The sequence below is a fragment of the Anser anser genome (assembly GCF_964211835.1).
Source record: "Anser anser genome assembly, chromosome: 10".
Taxonomy (NCBI): Eukaryota; Metazoa; Chordata; class Aves; order Anseriformes; family Anatidae; genus Anser; species Anser anser.
In genome coordinates this window covers 21,316,663-21,338,350 of record NC_139730.1, presented here as the reverse complement: position 1 = coordinate 21,338,350, position 21,688 = coordinate 21,316,663, and the positions used below count along the sequence as shown (strand labels likewise).

Below are 21,688 nucleotides of genomic sequence, written 5' to 3'. Positions count from 1 at the left end.
TTTTTAGATGTGCCTTGGAAATGGACTCTGACCTGATTTCACTTCTCTCTGCTAGAGATTATTTTACTTACCCTTTTAATCAACCATGAACAACCAGTAAACAACCAGTACGCCTATAACAAAATGCCCTTATTCACTCTAGAAGTAGATTTAGAGAAAAAAAAAATAAATCCAACCACAACACAGTTTTAAAGAGAAAAGGAATGCTTCACCAATGATGACAAAAATACTATTTAAATGAGAATTGTAAGAAGTTTATATTATCTGCAAGCAAGACTTTCTTAAAATTGGAAACTCAATTCATGGACTGAGTATTTCTTTAAAATTAAAAGAGTTGATTTGCAGTGTTAACATTTTTTCCTTCTGTGCTGTTGCAACCACGCTCCCACTCCTTTATCTGACTGATATGGTAATAACAGGTCCTAGGGCCATATGTTCAAATACATTAGAATTCATGATGACTTTGTTCTAGTTTCTTAGTTCTTATTAAGGCTGACAATCTTCAGGGAAAATGAGCTTTTCCTAGCACAACTTCCTTAACGTTGTAAAAGATTAACATATACAAATGGGGTGTTTGACTGCACAAGTGTTTGTGTATCGATTGTAGGCCCAATCCTGTCTGCACGTGCTTCTGGGCATATTGAAAACAGGTGCCTTGCCTTCAAAGGGAATCTCCCGGCAATGAAATTTACTGGTATGAGCAAGAATTTCCAGGATAAAGTCCTAGATATGTGTAGATATGAGCGAAAACAAAACTTTGGCTCGAGATAACAGGTTTAGAGTCACAGAGCAAGCTGGCACGTGCATTATGAAAGCACGAGCTCCTAACCTGGGCCTGACCCTGCGCGGCTGCAGACAAACGAGCGTGCTGGTTGCCCTCAGCAGCGGGCAGCCTGGGCAAGCCCGTCCCATGCTTCACGTTAGGGCACGCTGCTGAAGCATGACTTAAAGGACTGCCTTTGTGGAGTGAGGGTGAAGTTATTGCAAATCTTAGCGGTACCTGCATGATGACTGGAGGAGTTTGAAAATGTTTTCAGAGTACATAAAATGTGCAGACATGCAGTTTCTGAGGGAATTAAACTATTCAGAAAGTCAGATCGTGTTAGAAAATAGTTTGGCCAAAAAAAGTAAAACCAGAGAAGTATAAATGTTATTCATTGACATCTTCTAGGTGAAATATTTTGACTTTTTGTTCCAAAATATTTTTGACTTTTTGTTCCAGTTGCATTTTGAAACTGACAGATCTATTTGGGGAGCATGGGGGTGTTAAAAAGCAGGTAAATAGCCCCCTTATAAAATAGATTTCTTTGTCTCAGGTCAAAAATGTTTTGTGTTAGCTGAGACTGGCATTTAAATATATTTTTTCCAAGCTAGAAACAGGCAGAAAATTCCAGCTCTAGTCTTGACACATCCTGGTAGGAGTATAAAACCAAACAATTGTTTCCAAATATGAAGACTATTGGGAAAAGCAGCATTGTTGCTTCAGCTTTCAAGCAAGGATTTAGTTTTTGAATTGGGTTATTTGAAAAGCATCCACCATTCAGTTGTATTAAAAGGTCTTTCCAATTAACAAAACAACTGTGTTTAGGATTACAAAAAACAACCAGTCTTCCTCAGAGCTTGTGTCTAGCCATAAATCTACCATTAGACATGCAAAGATTTCACTTCTCCTCACATAAGACGTTCCTGGCCAGCCTTCAGGACACAGGGTCCCATTTTATGAAGTTCAACTACTTTAGTCTGTGACCTTTAAGATTAACTGTTTGGGGATTTTCTTCTCACACATTTTTTATCCTTTATCCAATCCGTGGAATTGTTTTAGAGCAACTAGGCTTGTGAAATGCGCTTTGTAGAGCTTGAAAAAAGACATAAGTGCTAAGGAAGGCTTCTTATTTATACAGCGAGGCTGTGTATTACATTTGCATAATATGATATCAGAAGAAATAAATGGCACCAGAAATAAGTGTACAGAGGGAAGTGCTAATGAGCTGTGCAGAACAGGGGAAGAGAGTATTTTTTCACAGAGGCTATGGATTTACAACTTGAGAGAAAGGAAAGTCAAGAATTTTTCTTTAATGAAAACCTGAACAAAGGAATATTGGAACAGGATTTTTTTCCCAAATTTATTAAGATGTTTACAGATCTAATTCTGAATATTAAGAAAACATGCATGCTAAGTTGCACAGCCAGAAAATGTGTCATTCAGATGCACAGTGGAGCATGGTATTGCAGAGGCAGTTTAATGTGCTAGCTAGCTGTGCTCCCCTCCTATTATGTAAAACGGTGAATGTACCCAAAAAAGTCTAAGATGCAGGTACATATGTAAATGATCAATCATGAGAAAAAGATATCACTGAGCAGGATTAGACCATGTAAAACAAAGGGAACCTAAAACAGATGAAAAAAAAGGCAGCTTGAGAGGACCTGCTCTGGCAATCTCTAGGAGACAGTGGTTGAAGTGCAACATTCGCTCAGGTTCAGCTCCTTCATATGTGGTTTTTAGACCCAGTCTATCACTGTGCTGTGTACGAACATTTGAGAAAATGACCAAGTTTATGTATCTGTTTTTTCTGTTTGGAAAAGGATTTTCCACAGTGCCAAACATGCCTAAATTTCTGCTCCCACTAAACTCGTTGGGAGTTTCTTCATGGACTTTCATGGGAGAAGAACTAGCTCCTATGCATTAGCAGCTGCCATCCTTCTCCTCCAGAAAGAATAATCATTGTTCCCTAAAGACTTGAAGACCCACTGACCGATGCTGCAGCAATACAGCAAAGGGTTGAGCAGGGAAAGAAAAGACTACACAGTTTATAGTTGACAGTAAACACACCTCTAAGGTGTCCTTTGTATTAGAAGTGTTCTATATGCAAATGTAGAAGACCAAAAAAACTTGAGTGGATGTTAAAACACAAACTCATTAAGTCTGGCTGCTAGTTTTGCTGCTCAGAAAAAAGCTAGAAAACATTTCTTAAAAAACAACTACAACCAGAACACTGATTCACTGCACGGTTTTTCTTGGACAAACACATTCACTGAAGAAACAAAACAAAACCAAGCCAAAGCCCAAACCAACGAGCTGTCCTCCCAATTTATGGCCCTTTTACAATACCTTGTATTATTGATGGGACATGGCTTCGCAATTCTTTTTTTCTATATTTTACTCTTTTTAACATTACACATAGAGGAATGCGTATAGTGCACAGGCAGTCACTGCACCTAGTGGATAATTTTATATCCTGCTCACATGCTTGAGTATATATGGTCCCATAGTGAGTACATCCAATAGACTTCTTTTCTTCAATGGTGCTATAAATACAACTAAAAGCAAAGTACTGCACATAAGGACCTATCTATTGCTTTACTGAGGAATGAAAGATGCCATGGATTTTGGGTGTGTGGATTCATTCTCTCTTACAGCATACTGAATAAATTGATATCTTTGTTCTTGGAGAGGGGAATTTCTCCATGGCCAGTGTGTTGCAAAAAGAAATCCTCAAAGGCATCAATTAGAACTGCCTACCTATAGTACATTTTGCCCTGCTATGACTATGGTCTGGGATGCAATTAAGAGGAATTTTTGTAAAATTTGGTTTCTTCTGGTGACATTTTAGAAAGAAGTTTTCTAATATGTGTTAAGCCTGATGGTGAACTGTTTTGGAACTTTCCAGCTTCATGCTTACAGTTGTCACTGTCATTGCTAACACAGGCGTAACGGCCATTTCATGTATTTTGGAGTGTTGCTAAGGTCAAGAAAGATCTAGACAAAACTCTGAGAAAGGCAATAAATTACTGTTTTGTTCAAAACAGTCTGTCAAATTATACTCTTAGAATTGAAGAAAAATTCTGAAAATAGACCCCTCCCCCCCCCCCAGCTTGAAACTGGTATTTTTTTTCCTAAAAAGCCCTGAAGGTTGGCCAACACTGAAGCCTTTAGCCTACTATAGCAATACTGTGGAGTCTTGGAGTCTTCCGAAAGAAGCAAGGAACAAATGCTCTGGCCCACTTACATCTCCATGACTTGTTTTTACAAAAAGTCAGGCAGCCTAGTTACATCATATTTTAGCAGTTTAGCTTGGGTTTGGAAAAGTGCCTGACATATAAAGAATCTGGAAGTCTTCTTTTATCTAAAAACTAGTCTGTGAACACTTCAAACCCACAGGAGAGTACTTTATATATCAAGTGGTCCCAGTGAACTCACCAGGGACAGCTGTGAAGAAGTGCTACCTAGTTGCATGAAATTTCACTATCTTGTCCTAAACTGGGAGTGCCCACAACCATGGAAGAAAATTGTACATCTATGCTGGCACAGCACTGCGGTGGAACCACAGAAGACCTTTACTGTAAAAGACACCTGTGTGCCAACCCAGTGCTACAGGTCTGGCAAGCCTGGGGCTCCCTGTGCCACCCTTGCTGGACACTGCAGACATGGCCTTAGGCAGACACTGACTGCCTCTTGCTCTGTACCACTTCACCCATGGGAGAACCAAGCGTATCCCTGATCCATACATCAAGAAGCAGGCCTGCCCCTTTCTACATCCTTTTCATTTATGTCAGGGTTGTTTTGCATTTTTGCTGTTTGCCGTGTAAGTCGCAGTTACAAGTTTCAGTCCTGAGCAAGAAGTGAAAGCAGGTTTTGCTTTTGGTTTCCTAAGCCATAATTCACAATATTTGTTATCTATTTTTTCAAGCACTGGTGTTTTGGCAATCGAAAAGTCTCAAAAACCCAACAAAACTCTTACAGCAATCTCGGTTTAGCCAGAAAGCTTTGTCAACTCTGGCTCAGAGGAGTTAGTTATCCTGGTTAATTGGATCGATGGCAACAACTGTAATTACTAGAGATGAGATTGCCTGTACTGTAATTACATTTCAATCTTCAATGTGAGCTGGACTGTAGAATACATACTGCAGATTCTCCCAATTACAAACAGGTTACGGAGAGCATAGTACCTCTGTGCTAATCGTGTTTGTTATTATATAGAATAAAAAAACATGCCACCAGCTAAAAGAATTGTTAATCTGAAGCAGTTTTGCTGATTCAAAGGAATTAATCCACAAAGCTTTACCACTACATGGCTTTTCAAGATAACCACACTATAAAAACACTAAAGTTTTTTTTAACCTAAATAGTTACTAGATATTCAGCACATTACAACTTTAAACAGAGCTCTTGCTCTGATATTCGTTTGCAGAATGTTAATAAAATACCAGCATTTATAAGAAAAAACTATCCTTTCAAAACCATAGGAATAACTAATTTTTTTTTTTAAGTCCAATGTAAAATGGATGCATACACTATGCCTGTAAGAGCTTGTTCAAAGAATAAGGACAAAGAATGAGGAAACTACATGGATTTGTCCTTTAATTTAAGCTTACAACACATCAACGATGAATACAACTTAAAGGAAAAGGAGTATGTTTCAAGGTAAAAGGATGCTGAAACATTTTCAAAACTACCAAAACTAGTAAAGACAGTATTTTATTCTGCTTCACTGAATACTCAGCCTTCTGTGGTCATGGACACTTGTGCTGGCTTTTCTTGAGGGCTCCAAAGAGGAAGGTTATGTATTTCTCTAATTAGGTTTAAAAATGTTGTTCCTGATTTGAATGCACACCAATATAAATACATTAATTTCTTCTGTTTCCCAGCAAGGTCACTACCTTGGTTTTATGCTGCTCTTACTCTAATTTTGATATTTTCCAGTGTTTATTTATAAATATCAATGATTCATACTTGGGGAAGAGGGGAAAGAACCAATATATCTTTTTCTCTTCTTTTCTTTCTTCTTCTTCTTTTTTTTTTTTTTAAACTTCCGAGGCTCAACTATGTCTGATATATTAGAGACCACATAGGTTTAATGAAATCCATTTATGATTTTATGAGTAAAATCTGTCCCTGAGCACCACTTAAGCTCACATATGCCATCACAACAGAACTGAAGTGGTATGTTAGCGGGGGAAGAGGTCTTGCTCCTGCTCTTTTCAGAGGGGTGAATTTGAGTTTCTAGTATTTAAATCCACAGTTTTGCATTCAAGCAGCCATCACATTCTCCTCTGCAAGTGCCAAGTGATGGCACCGCAGAGAAAGCAAGCACCATCTGTCTCCGCTGCATGTGCTATCCATGCCATGCTTTGCAGTGGGAAGAAAGACGGGCCCTACAGGAGGCTGCTGCTCTTGCCACTGCCTCTGCAACTCCTCTCTGGGCCCACATGGTAAGGAGCAGCGGCTGGGGCAGAGCAGGCGAGGCGTTGACTCAGCAAGCTGCAGTGCGGAGGCAGACCCGTACCAACAGAAGGGCAGGCACATGTTAACTTCCCTTTACAGCAACTGAGCATCGTGAACTGATTTCCTGCACCACCATGTATCCTCAGGACCAGTGTACTGCCTCCTGGGGCTAGTGGCAAATCTACAAACTGTTCCCAAACCTGGGGGAAGTAATATATTTGTTTGTTTCACAAGTAAGAATTTTCCCAGAAACTGCATTCCAAAGAGTGTAGCAAATGGGAAAGGGAGAAGCAAGAGAAAAGTTTTCTAGTTCAGTTCAAACCTAGTCTGAACCTCCTTGAAACATCACTCAAACATTCGTATAGTACCAATCGTAAACACAGCTTCACTTTTTCAAATAGATATTAAAAGTAAATGTTTGATTATCAAATTCTGGATAAAAATGTTTTCTAATTATAACCATTTTCTTTCACTCTTTTTTTTCTGTGTATATCTTGCAATTACTTTTATTTAACAGTTTGAATCTAAATATAAAACACTGTGGAAGATTCTTGAATTAAAATGGCATTATCTTATCAGGCAGTATTACTGAGCTTTGTATAATACACGCTATTGGGAATATTCAATTTATTTCAGCTACTGTTTAAGCTATGATTTCCCCAATGTTACAAATAGGTTAGCTCCTTATTGTCTATTTTGAAAAGTTCGGTTTTGTATTTCAAAATGAGTCAATGAAATTCCGATTAAAAGAAAATGCTTAAGCTTACATTCAACCTTATGCATGTGATTCCCTTGAAATAAATGGCTCCACTTACACACTCAAAGGTAAGCTTGTGCTTAGTGCGCTGTTGAGCTGGGGCCTCAGACACTTCCAGAGATTTTAATATCACATTTGCAAACCAGATGGTACTGCCTTAGTTTAGTAACAATGGAGCAAAGTGTCCTTCGTTTATACTTTAATCTTAGAAAACGAGATCAAGACATTTTCAGCAACTAGTTGATTGATACTATGTGAAAGCTGAACAACCTTGTTAATTAGGCAGTCCTGCTGGAGTGTCTGAAGTGCACTGCAACCTATAATTAAAATATAACATTACAGTGATCTGCAGAGGCAACCTGTTCTATCCCCCCTCCAGCAGCTGCCATGTGATACAGCTACAGAGGTTAGCAGCTTTCAGTTTTATGAAAGGATTAATCAGACTGGAAAACCAAAGATAAAAACTGGCCTTCTCCAGCTAAAGATCTGAGTATTCAGCAACTACGTTGTGTTTTATTTGTTTGGATTCCCAGCTCCCAAACACAAACGACAAAGGCAACTTGTGGACTCCAGAAGGCTCACTCCCGAAGAAGAGCCTTTCTGGCACAGCAAGGCAGGTACCGCCGAGGAAAGTTTCTCGGCTACACTGGCTCAAGGTAATGAATATTCAAGAGTGCTTACCTTAACGAGGGGACAAAATCTGCGGGGAAATTGAATGCCTGGCAGCAGAGGGAAGAGCGTCAAGTTCAAGTAATGACACACGGTAGAGGTTGGTTTTGTTGAGACTGTCCTGGAATTGCTTCGTTAGGGCTGCAATGAGAACCGCAAGGGGAAATTTAGCACACAACTTTAGATAAGTTTTCCTCAGCTACTTAGTAACTTGCTTGGTTTGCAGATCACATTCCATATTTTCAACTCACTCAGCAAGCTTAGAACAAAGCTCACAGATGGATGTGCTATTTTGATGCAATTAACTGTATATTTAGATATATTCTTATTACACTTTTTGATTCTGTATAGAAATGTTTAATTTAAAATAACACTGAGACAATTGATGTTTCTGTAGTTTTAATTACTCTCAAAATTCGTATCCACTTTCTGAGCTCTGGAGGCTGGGTATTTGGCTTGGATATTTGTTTTGTCTTTATTTAAAGACACTTTGTGCAATTGAAAATATCCTTTCTGGAGATGGCAAAATGTGATGCAAAAAACAACAACAACAAAAACATTTAACGTCAGAACTCTGAATACTAGATAAACCGGGATGTGTTAAAATAGCTGAGACTTCATAAAATAAAAAATGGGTTGATAAATTTAGTCCAGAGTATCTTTCTCAATAAACAATACCAGTGTCCCTGTAGGTAATATTGTTTCTAATTCATTGCATATCAACGTTCACAACACAGTTTATTTCAAAAACTGAAAAAGAAAAACAATACAAGCCTGTTAAAACCTTATTATTTATTTAAAAACAGTAAGGAATGTGTCTTAAGTTATAAGAAATTACCTTATTTTTATTGGTTCTGAGCTCTGGGAGGAAATGTGTATGCAATTATAGTATGTCTTCTGCATCTGTCTGCTGAGTTTATAGTAAGAATAAATTGTGGTTAATCATGTACAGTCTTGTATTTGCTCATAACCACAACAGTGATGTGTATGCACGGCGCATCCTGCTGTTTGTTATTGGATTTTTCCTAATTCACATAGTATTTCATGTTTTGCTACTGAAGACATAAAGCTCTCAGTCTTGTGTGTTAAATACAATCACATCATTAAAGTGACCAAAGTTCCCAAACCTTGCTGATTATCATAATGTACATATGGATCAATGTATTTATTTGCACATTTCTTTTTTGAGGGGTGGGATGGGTTTACATAAACGGTAATGAACGTTAGCTGTGTCTCCTGATAGAATAGCAATGTGTGCCTGAAATAGAAGAGAATATTCTTATTTACAGCTTGACTTTTGTGGCATTTCCTCTGAATTTTCAGTTGTAGGTTTTAGAGTAACCTTATGTTCAATGAGGAAAATTCTCTTAGGCACTGTCTGTTTTAAGGCTGACTCACCTTTGTGGTTAATTTTTTTATCCCCATGTCCTTGCTTTTCCAATATCTTTGAGAGTTTTAGTCTGAATGGTTGAAAAGTCTCTCATTTTAAAAATCAAAACTAAAATGCAGAATTAAAATTCTCTGCTCATAACATTATTAGATTAAACTTTGCCTTTGCAGTTCTAAAACAAAGCAGACGTGGTATTCTTTGAATCCAGACCACACAAAGAGCCAGGCCATCCACCAGATAAGAACTCCTCTTGCTCTTGGGTAAGCAGTGGGAAGGACATGCCAACCTTTCCATGGTCTGTAAGATGATGAGTCCTAGTTTTAATTATTCATTACTTGGATATGTCCTGGGAGATTAGTACTCACAACTATAACTTGTCACAAAGCTGTCTAGATAAAATGTATCGCTACCCCAATGCTGTTTTACTAAATCAAAAAAGACTTGTGCTATGCCATATGGTTATGGTCAATAATAATGGAATCTAAGATCTGACATGATGCACATTTTGATTTTCTTGCTTGGAGCGCACATACAGAATAACACTATTTGGGGCTCTGGGCCTAAACCCATGGGAGCAGGGGGAGGCATCACATCTCACGTTCCCTTTCAGAGGTGCTTTCCTTTGCCTATACAAACCACTTCACAGCACGGAAACACCAGATGCAGAAAAAAGGCAGAAAATACTGACTTTGCACTTGTACAACTTTTAAGGATATATTTAGATTAAGAATTAATATTCCAATTGGTTGATTTGCAGGGAGTTCTGCATGGTATTTAGATGCTAATTACTGCACAATTAGAGGGCTAAGGTCAGACAGATCTTCCAGTAATGGAGCACAGAAATATACAGTGTTAAAATATCAAAATTATCCACAAATACAGATCTGAGAAGGTTTTTAAAAAGTCTACCACACATGGGTTTCTGCAGTTCAGAGGCCAAACTTTGCTCTTGTTAATTGTACTTAAGTCAAAGGGAACAAGACGTGATGGTTCCGACTGCAGAGCAGGGCAGTGCAGGTTCCTGGCCTCCTCATGCTGCCAGCCAGCATGCACACGTTTGGGTTTTTGGCACTTACACTCTTTCACTCGCTCTTCTCTGGCCAAACACCACACGTGCCCATTCAACATTTTTTCTCTAACTGCCACACAATGGATCTGCATGTTTCTTACTCAAACATCCAAGGAGAGATTACCGTGCAAAACAGAGTTACTACTGTATCTACCATTTCTTACATCTTCCCCTGTAATCTGCGTGGAGCAGAAAGATTTCGAGGTTAAAGAATGCTGACATCAGAAGGCAGAACAATCATAGAGCATTTGAGAGCTGGGTGCACGGAGAGGGCACAATCTGTTTTATTACCACCATATCTTATTATCAGAACCTTTCCAAATGCCGACTATTGCAAATGCACAGATTTCTATTTTTCACCATAAGTTGCAAAGAGGTAACTTGAGTTCTTTTCTGGTTGAAACACCTAAAATCTGTCCTGCGTTAGGAACAGGTTTCGTTTCCTTCCCAGGAACAGGCTACCCCAAAGATGCTACTCTTGCATTTGAAGCTGCTGAAACTATATCTAAATGGGAATACAGATGAAAGGATATAGAAAGAAATAGCTGCTGCTGTCATTATCCAGGGAAACTGTGCCTGTGTGGAAAATACCTGCTGAGGCCTGAAGGAGGGAAGAGGGTCCCATGCCCAGCACTGAGGGTGCGAGCGGCAGCCCCTGCCAGGGGTCCTATGCTGGTGCTGCCCCTGCTTTTTGGGCACCTCTGGGATAGGAATCAAGGTCTGGGAAAACTTCCTTGAGCCTGAGTGATGAAGGGTCCGTGTCCTAAATAACAGGATTGGCTTCACTTCTCAAATGAATAGTGTCCTACTCTATTCAGCTGTGACCAGAGCAACATTCATCAGCAACTGCAGAACACCTTCTTTGTCCTTCTAAGGAAGGAAACAATCAGGCTGAGTGGAACTTTTCCCTAGTAACTAAGGCCACATACAACTTGGGAAACTGAGGGAAAGTTACACCAAGCTTTGTTTCCCAATATTCCACTCTGCAGGGCTGGGACTGGCTGTGCTCAGGCCAGCTCTGGTCTGGAGGCTTCACACCACTGCTAGTGCAATGTTGAGGCACTGTTGCCAGCCGGAGAATAAAGCTCATTTCTCTGGGCTCAGGCTCTGCTTAGACCTTTCAGAATGGAGCTGTGGTGCAACTGGCCAGCGTGGTGGTGCCCATGGCACGTCCCCAGCCTCACAGTTTCTTGTGGAGGAGCCCAAGGAGTTTCATGCAATAGCCCAGAACTGCCTGGTCTTGTCCCACCAGTTGTGCCTGTTTCTGCTTCCCCAGAACCCACTGATGTCTAACTTCTGGGGAGAGGCAGAACTGAAAATCCACCTAAGTTTCAATGCCTGCCAAGAGCAAATGTTTTGCTAAAATCATAGAAATTGTAGAATGGTTTGGGTTGGAAGGGGCCTTTAAAGATCATCTAAGTCCAACACCTCTGCCATGGGCAGTGACATCTGTCACTAGATCAGGTTGCCCAAGGCCCCATCCAACCTGACCTTTAACACTTCAAAGGATGAAGCATCCTCAACTTCTCTGCAGTGCTTACACTAGCTACACTTTGTATTTCTAACTGAAATATTTTTCCCCCTTGATCTTCCATAGCATGGCTGCTCTGTGGCAGTCAGGAGTATGATGAGCTCAGGGCATAAGAGTCCTTTTAAAATCAACACTTATCCACCGAAACTGGGGCTGCTAGGATTTATATTGGGCACAGGAGCCATTTTAATGGATAGCTCTTGACAAACCTGATTTACAGATTAAAATAACAACATTATGGCATTTATAGAATGTATAAATTTAAAGCTGAACTGCACTAGCCATAAAATCTCGGGTGCTTTTGTTACAGCTGTGACTAGCAGCAAAACAATATAGCAGCTAAGCATTGCAATTAATAATCTCCAACTGTAACACATTCAAAAAATCAGGGTCCCTTTCAGAGTGCATTACCAGGTGTCATGTCACATCAGGCTTTCTTCAGGCAATAGCTCAGACCCGACATAAACAGACGCAAAAGACAAAGCTCAGAACACCTAGTAATACGGATTCAAAGAGACACCATGTGGTCTTATTATTCAGGTTTAACTATTGTTCTGTACTGTTTGTTTATCACAGGGCTTTCACTTTCCTTTAGTCACATCCACAGAAAACATGGTCACTAAGCAATCTAGTCCGTAAGTGTGGGTATACTACATATGTCTATTCTATTTCAAATCAGGACTCACGCTGTGCTCATATACTTTGGTAGTTAGCCATCAAGAAGCCAGCTGCAAGTCCTTAACTTCTAGGACAAGCTGCTCAGCCCTCAGCCTGCAAGCAGATGCACCAGGCAGCTGCCGGGGCTGGTGCAGCTCGGTACCAAGGGGCCCTGCACCAGGAGGGCTGCTGGGGAGCGCTTCTCTGTGCCTCCCTGTGCAAAGGCAGTCTCTGTAGCTCCTGATGGAGGAAACGTGGGTGCCACAGTGCTATAAGAAATGTGACAGTCAACACTACAAATATGTAGTTCATGAGATAGATTTTTAAACATGTTCCTTTTTTTGTGAAAGGCTTTCTCCAGGCAGGCAAACCAGAACATTTTGCAGTACCAGTTCTCTCTGTAGTGCATCCAAAGCTTCTCAATTCATTACCAATAAAGGGTATTGCTGGGTCAGTAATTCCCATTCTGGTTTGAACCAATTCACACTGGAAAACCCAACACTTGAAAAATGCAAGGGGTCAGCTGAGGGAGCAGACCTGCGATGTGGGATCCCAGCCAGGGAGAGGCTTTAGTTCCCATTGCCTGCTCCGCTATTATAGACCAGCAATCATTTTGCATTCACTCTGGTCTATGCCAGGTTTCTGGAGTTAATGATAAAGTTAGGTGCTGCTGAAAATAAAAATCCCCAGAAGAAATTCTCAGAAAAGCATGCAAATTGAATGCAGTTAATTGTGGCTGTTACGATGATTGTATTTAATTTGCAGCATCTTTTGATTGTACACGGCAAGAGATAGCATTGGCACCACACTAATAGGAAATAGCTAGTCAGAGAATACAACAGCCTGCCATTTCATGTTGCATAATTAAGTATCCTGCTCACCTTGCTCACTCGAGGAGTAACCACTTGCACTTATGCAAAAGTCACCCACCTTTCCTAACCCCTCCTCAGCGGGATGTATAGATCACCATCCCCATTTTGCAATTAAGGAACCTGAAGCCCAGGTTTAAACATTGCTGAAGTAGCAGAGATGACAATAATTACTGTCATGGTCTTACACAATTTCCGTCCAAGCCCAAATAGTGAGAGTTCTATAGTGAAGCTTCTGCCCCACAAAAATCAACAGCTAAACTCCCTCCTTACCCCTGTTCTTATTCATTGAACCATAATAATGACAAGGGAGCTATTTGCATGTTTAAAGAAGCAGAACTGAATGCTATAGACTCCTTATAATTAGTTTCACGGCAGCTGACTGTAAAAACACGTAATTTAGGTTCAAATAATATGTACTCTTTAAAACCTTTAAAATACCCTTCCTTCTGTTTTCTCACTCTGAAACCATAAAAACCTAGCACGGTGAAGCTGAAAAGTGTTCAGCGCAGAAATGTAGAATGCTGGGCTCTGGATGAACATATTGTGTGTCTGAAAGCTGTATAATCAATTAGCATCCTACTGGAAACCTGACAGCCTGTCGTGACCCATTAGGAGGTATTCTGTGCTCTCAATATCTGTGGGTATTGGGGACCATTTACACAGATACCAGGTAAGCTCTTACAAAGCAGAATATGATAAGGTCAGCTCTTTGTTTTATTTCTAAGTGCTTTTCCAAGATGTTTTTCTCTCTGGTGGAATGAACATGGCAGTGCAGCTAAAAATGGCAACACTGTATTTCAGGTAAGTGGGTTGAAAAGTCATTCTCGCTGGGAAATGAACTCATGACCTTTTCAATGAAAGGTAAAGCTCAAACAGTAAAAGTTTGCATCTGAGATGCACTAAATAGATCATTGACTAATAGCTCAAGAGGGCAATAACAACAGAGCCTGCCTAACAGCTCATGCTAATGCAAACATAATGTGCCATGTAAAAAGAGATTAATCAAGTTTTCCTACTGGAAAACTGACAGCCTGTCGTGACCCATTAGGAGGTATTCTGTGCTCTCAATATCCGTGGCTACAGGGACCATTTATGAGCTGGCAAATTTGGGTGACGGGTAATACTACACCAGGACAAAAATAAAGTCTGAGATGGGTGTCAGATTTCTGGTCCTTTCCAGCATTCTGCTTACAGACCTTCCCTTTCATTCATACTCATTAATGTACGTACACCGTGGGTACATGCATACATGTACCTTGTGTTAATTGCAACATGGGGCATTTACTGTGCAGTTCAAGTAGAAGCCTTCACTAGTTCCTAGAGCTTTTCCTTTTATGATCAGAGGTTCATAGGCTCAGTTTTCAGCAAAGAATTGACTTTAAAACTGGTAAGTACATTCAAACCATATCTGATTCCCGTCACAAAAACAGAGAAAACAACCCAGTTCAGATTATAATTTAATGTCAGTGATGAATAAATAAGATTTAATGACAATATCAGCACTCTTTGATGAGGGCAACCTCAAGTCGCTGGCTCATCTCTTCCATAAATTGGAATCCACTCTGATTAGACTGCATTTGGCATTCTGCTGTGCATTACTCAGTTAATGCAGCGCTTATACTAGCTACCCTTAATGAGGCAGCAGCCGTGCCTTCGTTTTTAAGCAAAAGCTTATCTACGTGTCTCTGGCTGATTTTGTAAGTGAGACAGCAGATCCTCAGACCCTGTTTGCTTTCATCTGAATACCTGAAAATACTGTATCCTGCAGAAGTGAAAGGTACAACATTGCTTCCTAAAACCCAGACTGCCACGTGCAAAAAAAAAAAAAAAAAAAAAAAAAAGGCTTTCATAGAGTGATACTTTTAGATGTTTCAGCTCTTCTCTGCTGTGATTATGAAAGCAGTGTTTTACCTCCTTCCTGTGCGTATCACATTGTGATTACTTTCTTGGGGAGTTGCTGGATGAAGTAGTTAAGCAAACACTAAAAAAAATAAGCAATAGTTTCACATAGCTATGTTCTAAAGTAAAGTATGTTTCAGTGATTTAGAGACTTTTGAGCTAACTGATTTAATGGCCTTATATAGCTCCAGTCCATCAAAAAATACTGGGAGACTAATTCATCACCCCCCTGCCCCTGGCTACTACTGCAGCTATTTATCCTAGTGCAATGCCAGTGTCAAAGGCTACCAGACCAGAATTAGAGCCTTACACATTTATTTAAGTGAAATTACAAGGTATAGTGTTACAATGAGCTGGGATCTGTAAGCTGATGGAGACTGGACCATCCAGTCTTAATTATAACAACCCTTTTTTATCCCAGAGACTCCACAAATCATGTGTATTTTGATTAAAACCAACATCACTCACTTGATAAAAAATATTGGTAAAGTAGATGCACTATCATAGTATATTTATCTTTATTTTTCCTGACACAAACTGGTCTTAATGTAACAAACCACGTAAAAAATCACTTAGGGTACAGCCATGTCCAACAGTAGTATTATGGCAGCTTAGGGCATGTATTCAGCAGTGGAACAGATCCATGCCTGGGTTTAGAGCCCCTTTTGGGTTTACTTTCTATCTGTATAGCTTGATACCAGCTTGGGCAAATGCATCATGCATTATAGGCACACTTTTCATTCCTGCTCAGGAATATTCTATTTTATGAATGACAATTTCAAAATATTTTGAAGTTATACTTCATTTTTGGACATGATGTTTGAAAGCAGATGACATCCTCTACTGTCAGTTAAAACTGATTTCTGGAAAATCCCCCTTTATGACATGCATTCTTCTTTAATTCTCAGTTTCTAGCATGATAGTTGGTATGGTTTATTCTAAGCGATAAGATGTTAAGCTTGCTATGATTATATTATTAACATGGGTATAGCACAAAAATAGTGATGAAAAGTCACTAAATGTCGCTATAAAAAGTTTGATAAGTTGCAGTATTCCAAAGTATTTTTGCCATAAAATATTTTTATAAGCTGAGATTCAAACCTATTAGTTGAGAATTTGTTATCCACAGCAAGATCTCAGATAAAACCAAATATTTACCTCCCTATATACATAAAAGAAAGCTGCACAAGTACAGTCTGAAGCATGGTACAACTGTTAAGAGTTTCATCTACAGTAGCGCTATCAATAAAGACAGCCATGTCTGATGGATTTGAAGTACCCTCCCATACCTTCTATATTTACTACACCTAATCATCATTACAACAGAGTGAGTTGTACCAGTGTGCTGTCACCAAGTATCATGTACTTCTAAATTTAAATCTTGGACATGAGACAATAAAGAATTAGAATTCTTAATTCATGAGATTTCTTAACCGTTTCCAGTTACCTAAAACTGTATCACAACAGTCAGACCCCTTGAGTATCGTAGAATAAAGTCTAACATCTCTTTACCAAGCCAAAACTAAGGTCTCAGCTGCAGGTAGTAAACAGGAACTACCTACGCTCAGATGCCAAGCCTGCTCCCTTCACATCGTCCTAGACTCGCAGAAGGTTATCCTCTCATCAGTCTCACCCTGCCTTCCACCTTTGCCTTCACTAAGCCCAAGAGAAACCATTCTCCAACATGCCCTTAGTTGGGTGAAGAAAATCCTGTTCACCTCCACTGACACCATGGGCTCAACCCTGCAGCATATTCCTTCAAGGCACGTATACCTCACTCTTCATATTCTGCTCACACAGCTGCCAGCTAGCTGTGCAAAGCCCTGGAGCATGTGCAGATAATGCAGGCATTCAAGACAACGTATGCAGTGGTGGTTGTTCATACCGGTTCCTTCTGTACTTTTTTGACACTTCATTTACTGACCCATTTGTGCGGACTCCTGCTACTTTAGGGAATGTCAGAGGGCATACAGCTGAGGGCAGTCTGTACCTCAGCTGAACTGAATCACAGAAAACAGAAAAATTGGGGCTAGAAAGGACCTCTGCAGATCATTTAGTTCTTGCTTGTTCAAAGCAAGTCTAACTTCAAAGTTGGATCATGTTTCTCCAGGATTTGTCCTGCAATATTGTAAAAACCTCCAAGCATGGAGGTCCTAGAGCCTCTCTGGGTAGCCTGTTCCCTGCTGTGGTGCTCTCACGTTGAAAAATTATTTCCTTACCTCCAGCTAATATTTCTCTTACTGCAACTTGTGTTGATAGCTTCTTGTCCTTTCACTGTGAGCTCCTACAAATCTGTCTCCATCTTTTTTGTAACCCCCTTCTTTAGACAGTGAAAGACTGATTATATCTCCCTGAGCCTTCTCTTCTCCAGGTTAAACAAACCTACCTCCCCCATACTACTCCAGCCCAACCACCTCAGCAGCCTTCCACTGGACTCATGTATTTAGGCATCCCCAAACTAACTGCGATATTGCAGACAGTCTCAGAAATGCCAAGGAGAAGGGAAAGCTCAGTTCCCTCGCCCTGATGTCCCTCCAGCCAGCTGTCCTGGTCTCAGCAAGGCAAGGGCATCACAGGGCAAACCTAAGCCTGCGTTAACAACATTGTTGGACAGTTGACATTGATAAAGTGCTGTTTATGAGGAAACCAAGATTTTTTTTTTGTAATCATATGTTTCACCCATTATTCTCTTACCTTACCATTTTCCCTGTAAATTCAGATCACTGTGACATCTTGGCAGGCCTGGTTTGTGGGCAGTTCTTTCCCAATCCAGCTAAAGCAATGTGATGAGAAGCAGAAGAGATTGCAATATGCTAACATTTTAAATGTGCTTTTGAAGAGGCCTTTGGGCACAGATGTTCCATAAAACTGTATTTATTATAATAATCTGCTGAAGAGTGCAGCTGTTTATTCAGGGGTCTGAATATTGAAGACTCCCTAAATCTAATGATTCCTAGTCTGCCCCACTCACTACTCACTGCACTTCCAACACTAATAAGAAATACAAATGAGAAAAATCTGTATATACCAACATACTTCAGAGCACCGCGGAATAAATATTGACTTACAGTATAAATGCTGAAAAAATAAATCTTTCAGAGGGAATCCCTTCAAAATACAAGTGGTATCAAAACAGCTTCTGAGGAAAAGTCTCAAACCCACAACACAGAGGCATTATTTGAGTTTTATGCCCAAACTGTAGAAGTACATTAATAGCAGATGCCTGCAAATACTCTGCCTTGTAACAGCACTGATACACATGGGCAAAAGGCTGGTTTACAGCTTCCCTCAAGATGCTGTGGAGATGCAGTTTTAAGTCCACAGGACTTTTAAAATAGTGCCTGTCTGGTAGGTCAGTAGTTTTGGACAACATTACTAGTCATGATTTCTTCATATTAATTCAGGGAGGGGAACAATAATTTGAAAATCAGAAATGTGCAAAAATCTATGATAAAAATACAAATGGCACATTTTTTTTCCCTAGATGATGTGGCAAGTCCTTGCTCAAGCAACTTCAGAACTGGATTACTAATCTCATCTGGCATGCCATGACTGAACAATTTTCTGTCAGTGATGAGATAAGAGATTGCAGAATAGTTAGAAAAAATAATGAGTTTAAAGCTGTAAACTTTTCTCATCTGTAACCACATCTGTTTTGCCTGACTCTAATTGTCTCTTCTGATTTTGTCCCGTGGAAAGCTGAGTGGGATCTGGAGCCCTCCCGTCTCTGCTACGCAGGTGCCACAGCGAGAGCTTCCTTGGAAAGCTTCTCCTTAGCTTTCTGCTGCCCTTCCCCAGCAAGGAGCTCTGGGAGCCCTCAGAGCACCTGGCTCTTTAGCCAGATGTTTGGCACGTGAGGCCGAGGGTTGCCTGCTGCAGATAAGACTGTGAACAACCCAAATCACAATAATTATTTACCTTTATCAGCCTCGACAGGGTTCAAACCGGCATCTATTTAATATCATATTTACAACTATTGTCAGGAATGATACCTGAGGTAGTCTCCAGAGGAAACTGCCTGCAGGTCTACAAACCTCCTTCTGAGCCTGTTCTTTTATATTCTTTCATGCTCTCAGCCCCTTCCTGAAAAATCCAGATTTTTCATATCCACCCAGTAATGAAAACATGTTATTTTTGGAGATATTAAATTCATATGCTATTGCAGTTCCAGAAACATTGTATTCCACTGTGGAAAAGCGCTATTTGTTCATCTGTTTGTGAACTCTACAGTATGTAGGTTCACTGGGGGACTGAAATACTGCTGAAACCCTCTGCCTGTTCCTCCTCATTTCTGCAGAGAAATCTAGCAGAAAGCTGTTAATTCCTCATTTCACCATTTTCATAATAAATGATGCAATTTCCTAAACAATACAAAAAGAAACATTCAAATTATTTGTTTGCTGGAGATTGCTACAGAGAAAGCTGATCTGCAAGCAGAAAGGGCTCGTGTTGTCTTGCACTGGGACCCAACAACTCCCACACCTCGCGCTCTCACTGTACTGAATCTACAGCAATAAGATTCTCTGTACGAGTGCCTGTGCTCCTTTCTTCATCTTTGGCCTTTCCAGCCAGGCCCATGTAAGGTTACAGACACAAACCAGCTGGCAGCACGTTTCACAGAGGATGTGCAGAGAGCACATCCCCAGAGTCCCCGAGGCCACCGGGCTGAGAGCCTCGTGCTGCCTCCGGAGGCTGGTGCGCGTCACAGAGCTGAGAAAACCCTCCCCAGCACCCGTGCGACTACCGGCCCATGGCTCAGCCGCTACCTGAACCAGCCCGTGTGACTGACGGCCCAGTGCTACTCACACGTACAGCCTTCTTTGCTGCCGTGTGTGCACATTCCCCAGGATATTCATATACTTCAAGGAGGAAGAGGCCAGAAAAATAAATGAAGTTAGTCCAGGCAGAGGTGTTTCTGACTGCAGTATGTATTTTATGATAATAAAAGATGCAGAAACCAGCAGTCTTCCCAGCAGAGCACCAGCTGGCTCCACATGCTGCAATAATAAGCTCTGCTCTAAAAGCCTGGGCCTCAATATCTCATATACCAAGTACAAAAGCACTAACTGGACTACGAAGTGCTTGCAACCATATCGGTGGTTCTGAGCTACCTCACAGTTTACCAATGTAGAATGAAAGTCGTTGGCATGAAGCTGGTGTCTTTGTTTTGTGCGCACTTTCAAGTTCAGTCTGTTAGGACTGTAGCGGCTTAAATCACAAGAGGCTTTCACGCTACAATATTTTATACCTTTTAACAAGAGCAACATACTAAACATAGTTACGTAGTGCAAAATCACACAGTGTAAGGTCTGATGCCACAGTAGGCTAAGAGTGGAAGGGAGACCTGAAGTAGCATTAAAAGTGGGTGCAGTGACACACAACTCGCTTCCTCTGGTACATAACTTTGTTGTACTTTCCCATAGCCATTGACTCATTGCTCCCTACCTGTGGAACCCATTTGCTGTTGGAACATCAGCAGAGAAAGATGGCTGCTGCTAAAGGACTACCAAGAGTGAGTGGACAATGATTTCTAAGTGCTCAGCAAAGCAAAATACATTTTTACCAGAACAGTTAAAGGCACCTCTTTCCCCAAGCACCTGTCTTCCTGCCAAATTTCAGCTTCCTATCCTTACCACTGTGTCTTTTCAATTATTCGATAACAGTCACATGCAATTTTTCTAATGGGAAAAGTGACCTTTTTGCTTCACCTTATTCTCAAAAACAATGAACCATTTTTTGCTCAAGCTTTATTAAAATTAATTTTTAAACACAATAAAGAGTCACCAAGGACAGGAAATTTTTGCTTGAAAAGTGAAAGATTCAAAAGGTGTTCAAATAACCCCTGAGTGGAAATGGCTGTGGTCTCAGGAGGTTGGTATTTAAGCTGGCATGTGATTTTAAGCACTTGAGCAATCCCTAAGAAACAAAAAATCAAAAATCACACACTGCAAATGACATGTAAGTAATGAAACCTTGATAACCTGGGACCATAAACATAAGCCCAAACCAAGTAACCTCAATATTAATGCTCAAGTTACACACTCATTCAAGAGCTTAGTGTAGACACAACCTAATGCTGTTTTCAAATTGCTACGATATTTCACACAGTGCTATGGTAATATGTTCTGCTGTATACAGTGTGATGTTAATTTTTATGCTTTACAGTAGAATGTGCATTGACATTGAATTACGATTGCTGTGGGAATCGTAACACTGGAAAACACGTCTAAATCTAAGCTTTAAGGTCATGCTAGCATATCTTTTACATTTAATTTCCTTTGGGGAAAAAAAAAAAAGGACAGGGAGAGGGAGAGGAGAAACAACTGGCCATTATCGACCTTGCCAGGAAAAAGAACTGAGATATCCCAGTATGGGTTATGTGGGGATCTTCATCACACTCCCACTTCCTCTCTTACCAGTTTCTTCTTCGCAAGTACTACTTTTGCAGAGACACCCCAATGAGGGCTGCTCTGTGATACAAGGATGGGAGAAAGCTTTTAATCTTCACATGTAACCTCGAGGATGTTCTGGATTCACAGTCCAGAAAAGAAATGATGTGAGGCAAAGTTATATCAGCTAGTGACTCATGGAAAACTCAGGTCCCCACTACAGAAGAATCAC

The 21,688-nt window shown here is 40.4% G+C and overlaps 1 protein-coding gene across 1 annotated transcript in view; it reads right to left on the bottom strand.

Annotated features, from left to right (window-relative positions):
• LOC310904784 (uncharacterized protein) overlaps window positions 1-21,688 on the bottom strand; it is a gene marked incomplete at its 5' end in the record, with an annotated part of 195,057 nt that overhangs the window by 36,559 nt on the left and 136,810 nt on the right. The window contains one exon of the mRNA XM_083849956.1: window positions 7,662-7,790. Within this exon, the coding sequence (XP_083706082.1) occupies window positions 7,663-7,790 (128 nt within the window). The 3' untranslated portion in view covers window position 7,662. The remainder of the gene's footprint in view (window positions 1-7,661; window positions 7,791-21,688) is intronic.